Genomic DNA, 16,010 nt, shown 5'->3' with positions numbered 1-16,010 from the left:
CACACCAGCACCACACAGTGCATTTGAGAGGTTAGGACCACTTCAGAGGGGGACTGTCTAGCTTCTGGAGACAGTCCTCAGGTCGAGCTTTTGTGTAGTTTAGGAAATGTATCAGTGTGTCGCGTGTTAGAGGGAGAAGGGTGCTAAAGCTGGTGGTTTATTATAAAGAGGACTGAGTTTACAAAAGGAGTGTGAGACAGGTGAGCTCCGTTTCTGCCTTTCCTGGCCATGTGACATGCTCTTTCCTTTCCCCAGATTCAGTGCGGCCCACAGGGAGCAGGGCTGCTTTCCTTTACTGTCATCCACAGGGGCTCTGGTTTTAATTACTTTTTTGTACTTTTTTAAAAGGTAAAACTCTTGCCTATTGCATCCCCGTGGTCCAGTCCCTTCAGGCAATGAAAACAAAAATACAGGTGAGTGTCAAGTGTATTTTTCTGCTGCTGTTCAGAGTGCATAAGAAACCATCAAACTGAAGCACAGCAGTAATACTGGGACCGAAAGAATCTGCTTTCACTTAGCATTGTTTCCTTACTTTGTTAATTCATTTATTACACAGCATGTTGCCTCTGAAGACTGTGCCCAGAGTATAGCAGAGTAAATGTATTTCACCGTCATCATAGTGGGTCCGATAGGGGACATTTGTCAGATGCTCCCCGGATGTCAGACACTATGCCGGATGCTTTGCCTGTGTGATCTTGAATCTTTAACTGCCTCGACTCCACCAAGTTGTCGGTATTACTGTTACCCCAAGTTTTCATGAAATATGGAAGCTTGAGGAAGTTCAGTAACTTAATCAAGACCATGTGGTGAGTAATAGGGAACTGCATTCCTACCTCAGCCCTCTGTGGCGCCAGAAACCAAGCTCTTCTGCCTACGAAAGGTGAACATAATATTAAAATGTGATTTATCATGAATAGTAGATGTGAAAATAAACACCCAATTAGTGAGTCTGACAATGGGCCTCTAGTATTGAGCATTGCGTAGAACTTATCTTTAGTTGTGAAACACATTTAGTTAGTGCCTGGGCCACAGTTGGGTTCCTGGCGTTGCCTGAGAGGCCAGTTAACTGCCTCGTTCCATAGACATAGGTGTTTCAAAACCTGGCCCAGAATCTCAAACACAGCCCTGGTTAGTCTTGAGGGGAAATAGCAAGATTAGAAATAGGAAGTGAGGTAGGTTCACAAATAGATAAGAAGAGCTAATTGGTTCGTGTGTTTTTTTCCTCGGTTTGAACATACAGAATTAGGCATGTCTTGAGCTCACCTGGTATTTGAGTGCCAAAATAAATAATGAGAGTGTTGGATTATAGCCCGTAAACTAAAATTCCATGAGTCCAAATTTGGCAGATGCCACAGTGGGAGTGTTGCAGGCAGGAGTCATCACAGATGCTAACATGAGTGGTGAAAGTGTGATGAAATGGGATGTTTACATAGTTTCAGAGTAGCTCCCCACAAGTTACTTCTTAACCACAAAGGGAAAACAGTAACCTTTCAACTGGGAAGCCTGGCTGTCTCCTCCTAATCAAGCGATCAGAGTTGGCATTGCCAGTGCTGAGATGTGTGGACCTTTTGGGTCTCCTGCAAGTTTCATGGAGGACGCAGCTCCACTTCTGTGGTTTTCTTGCCAAAAATGCATAACCCAAATTTAATCATAAGCAAACATCAGACAAACCCAACTGGAAAGACATTCTACAAAGCAACTGACCAGTACTCTTTAAAAGTATTAAGGTCACAAAAGACAAAAAATACTGAAGAACTACCCAGGTTAACAGACAAAGGAGATGTGACAACTAAATGCAGGTCTGGTCCTGAGCTGGATCCTAGTGTAGGCAAAGGACGTTAGTAGGTCAGTTAATGGAATTTGAATAAGGCCTGTAGATTAATTAATAGTGTTTAATCAATGTTAATTTCCTGGTTCTGATCATTGTACTGTGATTTTGATAATCCATACCATGTAAGGCAGTGGGGAGAAGGGCTTAAGGGAGTTCTTTGTAGTATTTGTGCAATTTTTATTGATCAATTGATTGATTTGTCCTGTAAAAAACGTGGAGGGAGCAGCAAATTCCAGGCACCCAGCAGTCTTTGGTTCCTTTGGGGGATGGGAATGGACCTCTCTGCTGTGCGTTCATTCTCTCAGTCATTTTGGCTCTGATTTTTCTAACATCACATCCATCTCTTCACTCACTTCCGCCCTGCGAGGAATCGCTTTCCCTTTCTTCTCGTCTGTGTAGTAACACCTTTTGAAATGTCAGAATCTCCCACCGTCACAGCGTGGCTCACTGGTACTGTCGTGCTAACATGTTTACCGTTCTTGCCTGGCTCCAGCGCAGTCTCACCAAACATGCTGAGTACAGGCGGCTCCAGTTTGAGTTCCAAATCCTGTTCTCCTTGTGGGTAAATGTCTCCTGTGCAAAACACGAAGACCATTCTTGTGATTGAATTTGCTGCTACATCTGCACTTAGCTGCTGCTCTGTTTTGATCCAGTCACTGAGCACTTTCAAGGTTCAAGGCACCGGTGATTTTGGGGCCTTTATCGGATTACTTAATTCTCTTCTTGTGTTGTTATTATTACTACTATTACTACTTTCAGATATAATGTACATGGCAAATAAATTTAAACAGTACCAAAAACTGTATAGTGAAAAGGAAGTCATCCTATTCCCCCGCCTTCCCCAAGCGGTGTGGTTCGTAGGGTGCAGTGGTCCTTGTCACCAGTCTGTCGTGTGTCCTCCCAGGGGTATTGTTTGCATGTTAAGCAAAAATGAACTTGCACAGGTCTTCTTGTCCCTTTAATTGAAGCGTGTGTTTGATACACAAATGGTTGCTTGTTATGCATAATGCCATGAGCTCTGCTTTTGTTCACATGACAATAGGTTTTGGGGAAAGTTTCTTATCTGGTAAGCACCGCGTGATCTACCTGGTTTTTAAAGGGCTGCCTAGTATTCCGCTGTATGTACAGTAAGTTAGTGAATCATTCCCTCATTGGTGGAAGCTACAAACAGGGCTGTTATAAATACTCTGCATTCTGGAAAATACCACTTCTTTATGTACACGTACGAGCCCATCTTTTAGAGAAATTCCTCTAAGTGGAATTTGCATTCTTATTTCACAGATAATGTCAGAATTGACCTTTACAGGCATCATACCATTTGCACTCTCACCAACAGTGCACAAGACTTCCTGTTTGCCCGTGCCCTTATCAACACTGTCAGCTGTTTAATTTTGCAAACTTGATGGGAAAAATACTGTATTATAGTTTCAGTTTAAATTTCTCTTAGGAGTGAAGTTGAACATCTTGTGTGTAAAAGTCATATTTTGAATTATTTCCATAAATTAACTGCTTATGTCCTCCATTTTTCTGCTTGACTTGTTGGTCTTTATTTTTATTTTCAGTTGAATTATAGACCTTTCTTGTAAGGTGGGGAGATTGGCCTTTCTCTTATATGTGGCGTTAATTTTCCCCCATGTTGTCATTTGACTCTTGATTTTGCTTGGGTATTATATTTTCATTCTGAAATTTTAAATTTTTATGTAATAAAATTTATTTGTGTTTCATAGTTTCTGAATTTTATGTCATCTCTAAAAAGGTGGACTTAATTTTTTTCTAACATTTTTATAAAATTACCTTTGAATAATCCAATTTTCCCTTATAAAAGGCCCCTGATCTTATTTCCTGAATTTCTCTATGTAGTTGATTCTCTTCTGGACTCTATTTGCTACGGGAAACTCTCTATGCCAGTATCAATTTTTTAAAACTACTGTAGATTTAAATTGTTTTAACACCTGATGTTTTTTCGCAGAAATGTCTTTAAAATCAGACATGTTTGGTTATATATGTTGTTATATGTGTTCATATATATGCTCCTATGCATTTTTGTTAAAATTGCATTACGTTTATTGATTGATTAAGGAGAATTAGCTTATATGTAGTATTATCCAAGAGCAAGATACATCTTTCATTTATTTGAGTTTTATTTTATGCTCCTCAGAGGTATTTTAAAATTCTCTTTATGTGGATTTTGTACATTTTTGTTAGGCTTCTTATCTTTTTTGTTGCTATTATAACTGATTTTTCTCCTTCGTTTGTACTTTTTCACTTTCTGTGTTAGAAAGCAGTTGATTTTTATATATTAATTTTGCATTCACCTAGTTGGTTTTTTTTTTGGTTTTTTTTTAGGATAAAATATCTGGTAATAAGAGAGTTTTGCCTTCTACTTCCCAGATTTGTACACATTCCCTCTCTAGTCTGATTCATGGGCCAGAACCCCTAGAACAGTGTTCGTGATGATGAGGGTGGTGGGCATTGTCCTGTTTTTTTTTAATCCTTACCCCAGGATATGTTTTTATTGATTTTCAGAGAGGAAGGGAGAGAGAGGAGGGGAGAGAGAAACATCGATCGGTTGCCTCCTGTATGTGCCCCGACATGATGGAACCCGCGACCTAGGTATGTGCCCTGACTGGGAAGCGATCCTGCAACCTTTTGGTGTGTGGGACGACTCTCCAACCAACTGAACCAACCAGCCACGCTTCTCCCTTTTTACTGAGACTGCTCCTGATGTTTTACATGTGGCCACTCATACGTTCTGTCATCTGGACTCTTGTGACCTTCATTCAGGGCATTTCTTTCCTTGTTGACAGCGTGGTGATGGCCCCTATGCGCTGGTGCTGGTGCCAACGAGAGAGGTAAGCTGTCTCATGTTTGGATGAGTCTTGAGCGAGTATTTTCAGTGGCATCCTATTGAATTTGTGAGTGCTTTTGCCATTTTCCTCTACTGCACAAGCCGCTGGGCCCTTTCCTTTGCCTGGAACCATCCTCTGGTTCCTGACAAGAAAAATTCAAGTACTCTTTGAAAATCGTAAATTAAGTTTCCCTGTTATCGAAAAACTAATCACACTATACATTTCTGTCTTTTTAAAAGAGACTTACATAATCACATTTTTGTATTCCCCCACCCCAACTTAATTCGAAAATAAAAGCATTCGGTCCTAAAGATGAACTTTTTTTTTTAAAAAAGGGGGCTACTGTGCCAAAAAATGTTCCTAAAAGTTGAGCTTCTTGGTATTTTTCTTTTTTCTTGGTGGAAATCTCTTTTGTCTGGTGTGCTTTATTTGCCTACAGAGGTCATTTCAGATTAGGGTATGTTTTTTCTGTCAGATGCAGTCACTTTCCTGCAGAGAGTTGCTTGTGGAAATGGAGGTTCCACGCAGCCTCTGACAGCCTGCAGCGCCCCAACAGCTCAGTCCAATGCTATTTAAGTTTCGACAGCAATGAACCGGCCACTTCCTAGGATGCTTTGTGAAGACGGGGCTCTGCAGGCTCTTAGAGTCTGCGTGTATATGTGTCTGTGGGCATGGGGATTGTGGACGGTTTTTCATGGTGGTGAATGGTTATAACCTCGTTCATCTTCACTTTCTCTGGTTTCCGCTGGGCTTGTTGGTTTCCTTTCATCAACTCGAGGAATGGCCATCTCTTGGTGTTCAGCTGCTGCTCAGCCTTGGCACATTCCTGGATACAGTCATATCACATTTAAAGTCCCCAAAGGCCAGCCTGCTGCATCACTTCCAATTCACCCTTCATATAAATTGCATCTTTCTCCTAAAGAGAGCTGAGTTCAGATCGACACCTTCATTTCCTCCCGTCTTTGTGTACCAGAGACTTGTACTTCTTTGCGGCACTCGGGGAATTTGAGCCAGCAGAGGGAGCACAAAACACTTTTTGTATCTGTCCAAGAAATAGATGTGATGCGTCTGCCCACATTCTGCAAACTGACAGGTCTCACAGACATTCTCACATCAAGGTATCTTTTTCGAGTTGATTCTATGCTAGGATTTCTTTTTTCTTAAATCTTAACTTGAGGTCCACGTTTGGACACCAATCACTTTACATTGTCTAAGTTTAACAAACAATAATTTTTTAATATTTACAGCTGGCACTGCAAAGCTTTGACACGTTCCAGAAACTGCTCAAGGTAAGGCACGCCATGAGTTCACTTTTACCTTTTTTCCTGACTTCTTGAGGAAAGAGAAATACACTATAGTCTTTTCTTTATTTTTAAAGAGCTAGGAATTAGTCTTAATTTCCCTTTTTCCCCAGATATCCCTGTTCTTCTCAGGTACAGTGTGTAGGTTTTTATTGATATAAACCTTACTAACTACCTGTTTTTAGTGAGCAAGATTACTAGTGTTTTCTGGTGCTTAAAGTTTTATAATCTACTTACCACAGTCACTAGTAAGCCACATACGGACATTCACAGATATAGCAACCTCAAGGTGATCGAGTGCAGAGCAACTTAAAAGGCTGCGAGTGCAGTTTAAGAAAGAGAGAGAGGCTCCAGGCCAAAGCCAGCCAGCCCACCCAGTTAGGTCGAGAATTGAGTGGGAAGGGTTGTGCTTAGGCTTCATTTTAACCCAAAAGAACAAAAAAGAAGTCAATGGACTTACTCTACTGTGTGTTTAATTCAGGCTACTTGAATCATTTCCGAAGCTTCCATTTCTGTCTCAGAGTTGGAAGGTAGTTACACATCCTTTAATTCAAGCTATTGCAGACCGTGGCCCTGGGTGTGGCAGTGCCTAAGAATCGTGTCTGCACAGTAACACCTCAAAGAGCGAGAAGTCTGGGTCCCCTCCCGATTCCTTTGAGGAGAGGAATTTGGACTCCGTCTCTGTGTTTGTGGTAAAGGGACTTCGCATTGATTCTGGTCTGATGTCTTTCTGTAGCCATTTACCTGGATTGTGCCTGGAGTGTTAATGGGAGGAGAGAAGAGAAAATCAGAAAAAGCCAGGTAGGGGGAGGTTTGTTTGTTAATTCCTTTTTGACTCTCTCTGTCCTGCCTTCCTACTCAGTAAGACTTGGTCCTTCTCAACCTGGAGAGAGCCTGTCTCAGACTGTGCTTCCTAGTCTCATGTATAGGGGCAGATTGAGTCAGCAGGGAGCAGTTCCCTCTATACAGTGCTATTTTTAAAATAGTGATGAACCTGCAGGGGGTTCCCTTCAGATGTGGTCATGCCCTTAACTCCATCCTCTGGTCCCCCTGTTCAGCAGTCCCCCTGTTCAGTACACATCTCCCATTGGCAGTTTGGGGTTTTGTTGTTTTTTATAAAAACAAGATCATAAGCTTACATAATGCTTTGTACCTTGCTTTTTACACCCAAAAACATTGATTTCTAATTCTGTGTTAGAACTGGTAATGGGTATCAATAGAAATTTTTTTGTAACAAGTAAATTCCAAATTGTCTTTTAAAATAATTTTTATTGTATTACAGTGTAATGCTTAGTAGTAACACCCAACGGTGTGTGTGGTCTGTTGCTGAGCAGTAATATTGAAGTGGAAACCTAAAGATAGGGGCTGAGGTTCAATTCAGCTGTGAGTAACAGGCAGCAAACAGCAGTGCCACCCACAATGTGGAAGGTTTGCTTTTCTTTCACGTTTAAGAAGCCTCACGGCCCATCAGGGCTGGCATGTGCTGCAGTGTTGGGACCAGGCTCCTCTATCCTTTTGTGCCACTAAGCGAGGCTTCCATTTTCAGAGTTACCTCGTAGTAGAGGTCCCGCCATCACATCTACTTTCCTGCAACAGGAACAGAGACAATCAGACCTCCCCCTACAGGTGCTCGTGGGATTTGCGTCTTCTCTGTCCTCTTACCTTGTTCTAGAGCATAGGCCAGGGTCGTACGTCACTGCTAGGAAGCTGGAGAATATATTCAGCCAGAGAGTGGAGCTTTTATTACCATGGACTAATGGGATAAAGGATGTTTGAGGAGTCACAAATTAGATTTATTCTACCTAGTCCATGGAGGCGAAGCTAGGCCCATTATATGGAAATTATAGCAGGGATTCAGCCTAAGAAAAACATTCTGGGATAACTGATTCAGGTAAGAGGTTCCCTGGCATGGATACCTTGAGGAACAGGCTAGACCATGTATCTAGGAAGGACCTATGACTCAGGTAGAAGGCATCAGAATACATAGTAAAGATTCCTTTCAGAGTTAAGGTTTTAAGATTATAGTATAATTGCAGACATTAACAACTGTATTCTAAAGGAGAGGGAAACTTTAGAGAAAAATTAAAACCATATTTGTCATGATTTCAAGCTGTGGCACATGGTGCTAGACACGAATCTGTCTCCTTTGCCTTTTCCTGTGTTTTCTATTGATACCGCCCAGTGTGATTTACTTGCTTTTACAGTATATAACTTTAAACAGGCTCCGCAAAGGAATCAATATCCTCATCTCCACTCCTGGGCGTCTGGTGGATCATATTAAATCCACAAAGAACATTCATTTCAGTCGCATCCGGTGGCTGGTTCTGGATGAAGCCGACAGGTGAGGCTGGTCGCAGAGCATGAAAGGCAGGAGGGAAGGGCTGTTTCTGTCTCCTTTGCGACTCTGAAGCCCCTAGTATCACATGCAGTCTTCACATGGATTAACATTTCTCCTTTTGAAACTGCAGAATCTTGGATCTGGGTTTTGAAAAGACTATCACAGTGATACTCAATGCGATTAATGCCGAGTGCCAGGAACGACAGAACGTCCTGCTGTCGGCGACTCTCACGGAAGGTGAGGTGAAGAGATGCTCTGTGCTGAGTGAGGAGGGTGGACACAGCTGCAGGGGCCTGTGTGTGGGCAGCTGCGCTCAGCCTTGGGGTGGGGGAGGCATCTCAGATGACGGCCCAGGGCGAGGGGGCAGGTCCTAGATCCAGGGCCACAAATCAGGACAATGCTGTAGGCGTTCCTCGGGTGGGGACCACGAGGAAGGCCGGCTGCCACCATCTGTGCCTGCACGAGGTTTTTATTGCTGCTGTGACCCAGTGAGAACAGGGCTCTTGTCCTGACAGTGACGATCTCTCAACCACGTCCATTTTTTAGTGCAATCTCCTGCCTTTCTCCTAAAGAGGTATGGAATGTAAAAACATGCATGTTCTTGAAGCTCATTTCTTTTTCATTCTCGTGAGATGGAACTTCTTAGCTGTCTTTTAGCTGTCTTTCATAGATGGGACACTGGGACTTGGAGAAGTGGCATCACTCCACTAGAATCCCATAGCAGGTCCTGTCTCAGCGACAGGACAGCTTCCTTGCTCTTCTGTCTGCTTCACTAGTTTCACCATCTGTGTTTCATATGCACATACCAGATGCCATCAGTGCGGCTGATCCGCTCAGTGTATTCCAGATAACACAAATTTTAAGAGAGAATCCATGGATAAGGGATTCTGTGCTTGAAAGTTTGGGAAAGCCACACATTATCTCCTCTTGGTAATTCATGGTGCCCCATCACACAGTAAAGGTCCCAAGAAGGCCTGTAAAACCTTATGAAAGAATTCGTGGAACCTTTTTACCTGGGTTTTTATAACTTAATTGACCACAAAACCCTTTTGGGGGGGTGGGCAGCAGACACCTGTTAATATCCCCTCCAATGGTTTCCCACAGGTGTGAACTTAGAAACACTGGTGTGGGTGGGTTGTTGGCTGTGGGAAGAAATCTGTGGGTCTGCCCCACCAGATTGACAGTTGGCAGATCAGTGGTGGCACTTGGTGATACCCATCGGGAATTTCCTTGTTTGTCTGGCTCTGCGGTGTGTCTGGGTGTGCATATGGGACCAGTTCCATGGTGTGTACCTGTTATCTCTTTTGCCTTTTCACTTTTTCCCAGGTGTAACGCGGCTCGCTGACATCAGTTTACATGACCCAGTCAGTATTTCTGTCCTGGACGAGAGCCTTGATGAATCTTACTCAACGAGCGAGTCCGATTTTGATGACTCTGATTCACAAAGTAGTGATGACGAGCTGGATGGTTTTGCAATTCCAGAGGGTCTCGATCAGTATGTGGTATTGGTTCCCAGCAAGCTGAGGCTGGTCTGCCTGGCAGCCTTCATCCTGCAGAAGTGCAAGGTAGGACTGGGGGCCAGACTTAGCTCAATCGAGGGGGGAGAGACCTATGTCATTTGTATCAGGCACTGATGGCAATGAGTTGAGACGCGCACACAGTTTTTAGCCTGTTTTTGAATGTAGACCTAGTAGGTATCCATCAGTCAGTGGTTCTGGGACTGTGTGAAAGATCAGAGGTCAGTGATAGCCATTATGTTCAACTTGAAATCTATCTTAAGTATCTTTCCTGGGATTGATGTTGGGAACATCACAGGGTAGGAATGTGCTGGATGTAAGAGAGAGCTAGGAGCCTGTGCTTGCGTTTTTGAAAGACGCCCAATATTTGTATATTTATTTGTTAGTTTCATGTGGCACGCTCTCTGGTACATGGGGAAACAGTATGTGGAGGGCTTGGGAATGGAGCCTCAAGATGCGCTGCACGTGCCTGGGCTGGGCGGTGTCGTGTGTGGTGAGGCCCAAGCAAATGAAGAGCAGGGCTGACATACAGCCTCACCCAAAAGCATGTTCTTCTCAGGTGTGGGAATGGGACCAAGGTCATAGCTGTCATTTCCCTTTCCTGCAGTCTGGTACCATGGAGTATCAGTGTTAATTTTGAAAATAACTCAAAGCCGTCTGTCACCTGTTCCCCAGTGGGGGCCGGCCTGACTATGTATTTTAGAGAAATACTTGTTTTAGTGTCACCTAATAAAAACGTGTGGTGGTTTTTCCTCTTTATGTTGATGTAGTTTGAAACAGAGCAGAAGGTGATCGTCTTTTTCTCAAGTTGCGAGCTGGTGGAGTTCCACTACCACCTCTTTCTCCAGACCCTGCTGAGTGGCCCGGGGGCCCCGGCATCAGGGCAGTTACCATCTGGCTGGCCGCTGTTCAGTTTCCTGCGGCTGCATGGCAGCATGGACCAGGAGGTGAGCAAGCCGGGTCTGTCCAACTTGAATGCACCCTCCAGGGTCAGCACTGGCTCCCGCCAGGCTTGGGCAGGCATTGCCTGGGGTGGGCGGCCCACGGGAACTGGAAGCTGTCGCCCTCCCAGGCGGTGTGGGCGAGGAGAGCCTATTGTTCTGCCCCCCTGCTCCTGGAGCTGGGCTCGTCCACCTGAGAGCTCACAGGCCGCTTGGCCTGCATCTATCTCAACCAGCTGTTAAGGCAACGGAGCACCACTAAGTAGCTGGCACCAGGGAAGGGTTTTGCGTTTTTAGTACCCAGTGTGTAATTAGGGCTTGATGTCTTCAAATTAAGAGCATTAATGGAGCTAAATTGTGGCTCCCATATGGTACTGCTGAGCGTGACTGCTGTCGTTGTCAACAAGATGCAGCGCTCGCTCTCAACACTTGCAGTTGTGAGAGGGTCTCTGTGTCTCAGCTCTGCCTCGGCTCCGAGGAACATTTTTGTTTGGGAAGAAGAGTAGAATTCTTTCCTTACTTTAGGTTCTTGCTGCATAACCCAGTCCTCTACCTATGAGTAGACCTTCCACTTAGGGAGTCAGGGCAGAGCGCAGAAGTCACTGTGTTGTGCAAGGAGGGGGACGGATGGGGCCTGAGATCAGGGCCATCTTGTCCTAGAGGTTGGTTACTAGGCAATTAGAAATAAGGAGTGAAGGAAAGCCAGAAATCAGGGTAAGATTGGGCTAGAACCAGCTTTAAAAGTAGTAACATTTTTAGATCCACGAGAGACAGTAAAGGTCATTAAGTCTGTTTCCCTTTTTTTTTTTTTTTTTTAATGATTCAGGAAATGAAGGTTCAGAAAAGTGAATTTCTCAAGGTGACTAAGGGCACAGCTTATTTGTGACAAGATTATATATAATTTCCTTAATATCCCAGCCTTGGTGAATTTTATAAGCTCTTGGTTTTCACCTTCTGTATCTCTGATTCAGTTGAGTTTGTTGATTTCATAATGAGATACCATTTATGTTTTTGGGGTTTTTTGTTTGTTTGTTTGTTTTTAGTTTCCTAATCCTCTAGGTCTGTTTTCACCAGAGGCATCCTGCAGGATAGTCTGGGGGTGACGGAGGAGCTGGATGTGGCCTCACAAGGATCTGGGAATTTAGATAGATCATACAGGAGATTCTGTAGTGAAATTAGTTCAGATTCATTATAATAGGGTGGTAATCTCGGGTGTTGATAGGGGTATTGCCCTGGAGGCAGACTTCTGGTTCTATTCCTGGCTCTATTCTTTAATGGCTGTGTGACTTCAGGAAAGCATTTATCTTCTGTGCCTGTTTCCATGTCTCTAAAATGTAGCCAATAATAGTACTTACTTCATGTGGTTGAGACGATTCATTGAGTTAATGCAGATTAAGTGCTTAGCACAGGGCTGGCACATAGTAAGTGTTCAGTAAATGTTAGGGGCAATTATTATTATTTCTTCTTCAGGAATGGTTCAGTTTTTCAGTTTAACAGTTGTTAATATTTTATTTAGGTGGTTTTGTTTATAAAGTAGTCTTCATAGCCTCCCCATGGGATAGAAGAAGATGGGAGTATCTGTATTTAAGGGTAAATACTGAGGTTAAGTGTCTTGCCCAGACTGAGCTAAAACAGCCAATCACATATTCCTGGCTTCTCATCCTGGCCACTGTTCCACATGACCTGTGGTCTCCCTAAATGATTGACACGACCCCAGCCAAGTTATGGGCATCAGGGAGAAGTGACAGTGTGAAGTTGCTGCCTGGTGGCTGTAATGAAAGCTCAGGAGTAGGTTTCCTCCTTCCCCACATCTGGATCTATCATATACAGGTTTTCAGATGTATCTCGGCTTTCAGGAACTGTTCTGATTTGACTACAGTGCATCCATTAAAATGGTCCCTTCCGAAGACCATGCAGCAAACTGGACCAACATAGTCTCCTTGGGAGAGTCTGAGCACTGACGCTGGAACAGCTTCCTGGGTGCAAGTGCCGGTCCAGCCCTTTGCTGAGTGTGTGTCCCTTGGGCAGGTTCCTCGGCCCTGGTGCCTCGATTCCTCCTGGAACGGGAGTGATGATAGTACCTGCTTGGAAGGTTGTGGAGATTGGATCAATACAGACGTGTAAAGCATAGGCCAGCGTCTGGTACGAGACATTGCTCAGTGCACACTGTCCTAAGTGAGGTGTTCCGGGGGTCCTGCTTATGTGATGACACATGCATGTGAAAGGACTGCAGTGAGGTTCCCTCAGTGACACGGTGGCTGTGCCAGAGTGGAGGGAGAGACTTCATTTTTTTTCTTTTTTCCAAACTTGTATTATTTTATTTCCCCTTTTGGTTGTTGCTGACAGATGTACATGGCCAGGTCTCAACTGCTTGCGACACTGGCTTTGCAATTCACACGGAAAGCCTTTAAGTGTATACTCCTTTTGGTCCAGCAAGTCTGCCTTTAGGAATTTACCCAAAGGGAATAATTTCACCCACAGGACTTACCTCCAGAGATGTTTACAGAGCGTGTTGCAGTGAGCAATTGGCCACAGCCTCAGTGGCCAGTAGCGGGGCACCAGACTCGTAAATGGTAGCGCACCCATCCCATGGGATACTAACCATGTCTTCACGAGATGCTCATGTCCTATTGCTATGTGATAAGAGTGTGCTATAGTATAAGTAGTATGGGCCATTTTTCAAGAGCCCCTCCTTGGATATGTTTTGCACAGGAAGGGCTGGGGAGGGAACAAGGGGTTACTGGTGGTGGTGGTGGTGTGCTTTGAGCAGCGGGATATTGTGTTTTTTTCCTTCGACATAAATACAACTTTTCTACAGTTAAAATATATGGAGTTTGTAATTTTTTTAACCTTTTAACAAAATTCCCCTGCAGGAAGGGTGGGTGGTTCTTCATTGCTCTTGCCCCCCTGTAAAAAGTGTGTCCCTGTGGGCTGTCTCTGCTCCTGGGTGGCTGTTCTGGAGGATGTGCCCAGCCTGGTGCTGTCTCAGTCTCACTGACACGTGCTGCCCCCATGCTTTGCTGCTCTGCCAGAGTCCAGTCCTCAACCTATAGGGAGAGTCCTGTTAGATGTGAAGACTCACGGCTTCCTCTTTCTTGCAAGGCCTCTCTGTTCTGTGCCTTAATACAGGTCCAGCAGAAGGAATTGGGAAGTTATGGGAATCGCAGCCCACCTCACTGGAATCAGTCTCAGAGCTATAAGGCTTTTCCCTTGTTTTTGCAGGAAAGAACAGCAGTGTTCCGTGAATTCGCACATTCCGGCACAGGCATCCTTTTTTGCACGGTATGTATCATTCTGTGCTCCATGTGATGTTTGAACATTTCTGTAATTGGTGGTTGTAATTTTTTTCTCCTGACAATTTGCCTTGTGACCAGCTCCACAGACAGCGGGAATACCAGGGGCCTCTTGGTGTGGCTGGTTCCTTTGCACTTCTGGTTTGTCACCTGACTTTGTCACAGGTAGCCGCTGCCACTGTGCAGAAGACTCAGCGATTTGCTCACTAATAGTGACAGCTGTTGGTCTGAAAATGTGTGAATCTTGGTGATTTTTATCCACCTAAAACTTGTAAATTACAGCTATCGGGAGTAATTAGAGCTGAGAAAGTCTTTCCACAACAAAATCACTCCACACAGGAACGCCTATGTGCTTGGGCAGAGCTTGTCTGCTGTTGTCTAAAACTACCATTTGCCCTGCAGTTTTCAGGCCCGTTCCCTCGGCCCGTCTTTGCCACCCTGGAGGCCGCCGCCTCTGGCACAGTTCTGGTGTTTTTTGTGAATCCTCACCCGCTGATGTTTTTTTCATGGCTTTGTAGAGAGAGTAGAAAGAAAGAAGGGGGAGAGACAGAGGGGAGAGAGAGAGAAACACTGATGTGAGAGAGACACATCGATTGGTTGCCTCCCACACACGCCCGACGGAGATTGAACCTGCAGCCCAGGTACATGTCCTTGACCAGGAATTAAACCCGCGACCCTTTGGTATGCTGTAAGCCGTTCTGACCCCTGAGGCACATGGGCCAGGGCAGCACTGGCCGTTTGAATGCATGTCTTGTGCTTTTTTGAGATGGAAAGTCAAACCTTTGAGGGCCCTTCTCTGGGGATGCACTTCACCATAGCTGTTGTTCACTCTTAAGATTAAAATGCATTCCCTGTTTGTACCATTATGGGTGATGCAGCTCAATCCCCAACTGATGATTCGAGAAATCCCTGTCTGTACAACAATGGAATTGCACTATGACTAGAGTAACCCGGTGATCACATGCTATGCAGAAACAGACGTTTAGCTCTTTGAACGCCTGCTAGGCCTCTTTAATGCATTTACTTTTTAAGGAATGCCTGCTCTGTATTCAGTTTTAAAGGCCTAAACGGTTGTTTTCTTCCTAAATTTAGAGCGTATGGCCAATACGCCAGTCTTCTCCCAGTGTCCTCCTGTCCTTACTCTGGTGAAGGGCTGGAGAAGGGCTGGTGGGGCTCCTCTCTCTCATTCTGAGCCACGACACAAGCACAGCCTCCTGGTTCAGATAAGTCCTTCATTCACTCTTGTATTCCTTCTACTGCTGCCGTATTTGTTTGCTTTAGCCTGATGCTTCTGGCGTCTGAGACTGGGGAGTGTGAGACACGCTGTAATAGATCATGCCTGGGTGGGGGAGATATTGTCACTCTGCCTCCTTTTAGGCAGCCTGTTGCTTGCCAGGTTCTCTGAACGCTCTCCAGGAGCCTCCTTAGTGTTAATGAGGAACGTGGGCCACGTCGGGACAGGCAGATGGGGAGCTGCTGCTTCGGATAAAGAGGAGTGGTGGTAACTGTTGCGTGGGGATTTCTCCCCCTTTATCCCATACCTTTGCCATTTTGGTTTATCACCCCAGGGTCCTTTAACAAAGCCAGCAGACTGCATGTGTGACAATGTGAGAATTGTGTCACCACACAAGAGCTCACAATTACGCTGTTTCCTTTACTGCCTGAAAATCCCTCCCTGCACCCCACCTTCCTCCCTGCTCTATTCTGTTATGAGGAACAGTCAAGAGTGTGTGTGTGTGTGTGTGTGTGTGATCTTGATTGTAAACATCTGAAAACAAGGATCTTTTCATTTCTTGCACCAAATTTCTTAGGACCTGGTACCTGGCTTTGTACACTGGGTTCTCAGTAAACAAGTGACCATGGTGACATGAGTCCAGGCCAAGGGAGGAGGGTAGGAGAGACCAATTTGTGAAAGCAAGTCTTGACACATTTGAAGTGTA

General features: G+C 44.6%; 1 protein-coding gene across 1 annotated transcript in view; it reads left to right on the top strand.

The window, feature by feature from the left end:
• The window catches only part of DDX31 (DEAD-box helicase 31), a 63,406-nt gene that overhangs the window by 8,179 nt on the left and 39,217 nt on the right, over positions 1–16,010 (top strand). Inside the window, exons 6-14 of the mRNA XM_081152312.1 lie at positions 349–413; positions 4,639–4,683; positions 5,928–5,969; positions 6,718–6,782; positions 8,203–8,322; positions 8,450–8,556; positions 9,646–9,884; positions 10,607–10,783; positions 14,000–14,059. Of these exons, the coding sequence (XP_081008438.1) occupies positions 349–413; positions 4,639–4,683; positions 5,928–5,969; positions 6,718–6,782; positions 8,203–8,322; positions 8,450–8,556; positions 9,646–9,884; positions 10,607–10,783; positions 14,000–14,059 (920 nt within the window). The remainder of the gene's footprint in view (positions 1–348; positions 414–4,638; positions 4,684–5,927; positions 5,970–6,717; positions 6,783–8,202; positions 8,323–8,449; positions 8,557–9,645; positions 9,885–10,606; positions 10,784–13,999; positions 14,060–16,010) is intronic.

The sequence above is a fragment of the Miniopterus schreibersii genome (assembly GCF_964146895.1).
Source record: "Miniopterus schreibersii genome assembly, chromosome: 11".
NCBI classification, from domain to species: Eukaryota; Metazoa; Chordata; class Mammalia; order Chiroptera; family Miniopteridae; genus Miniopterus; species Miniopterus schreibersii.
This window is presented reverse-complemented; position numbering and strand designations above follow the sequence as displayed.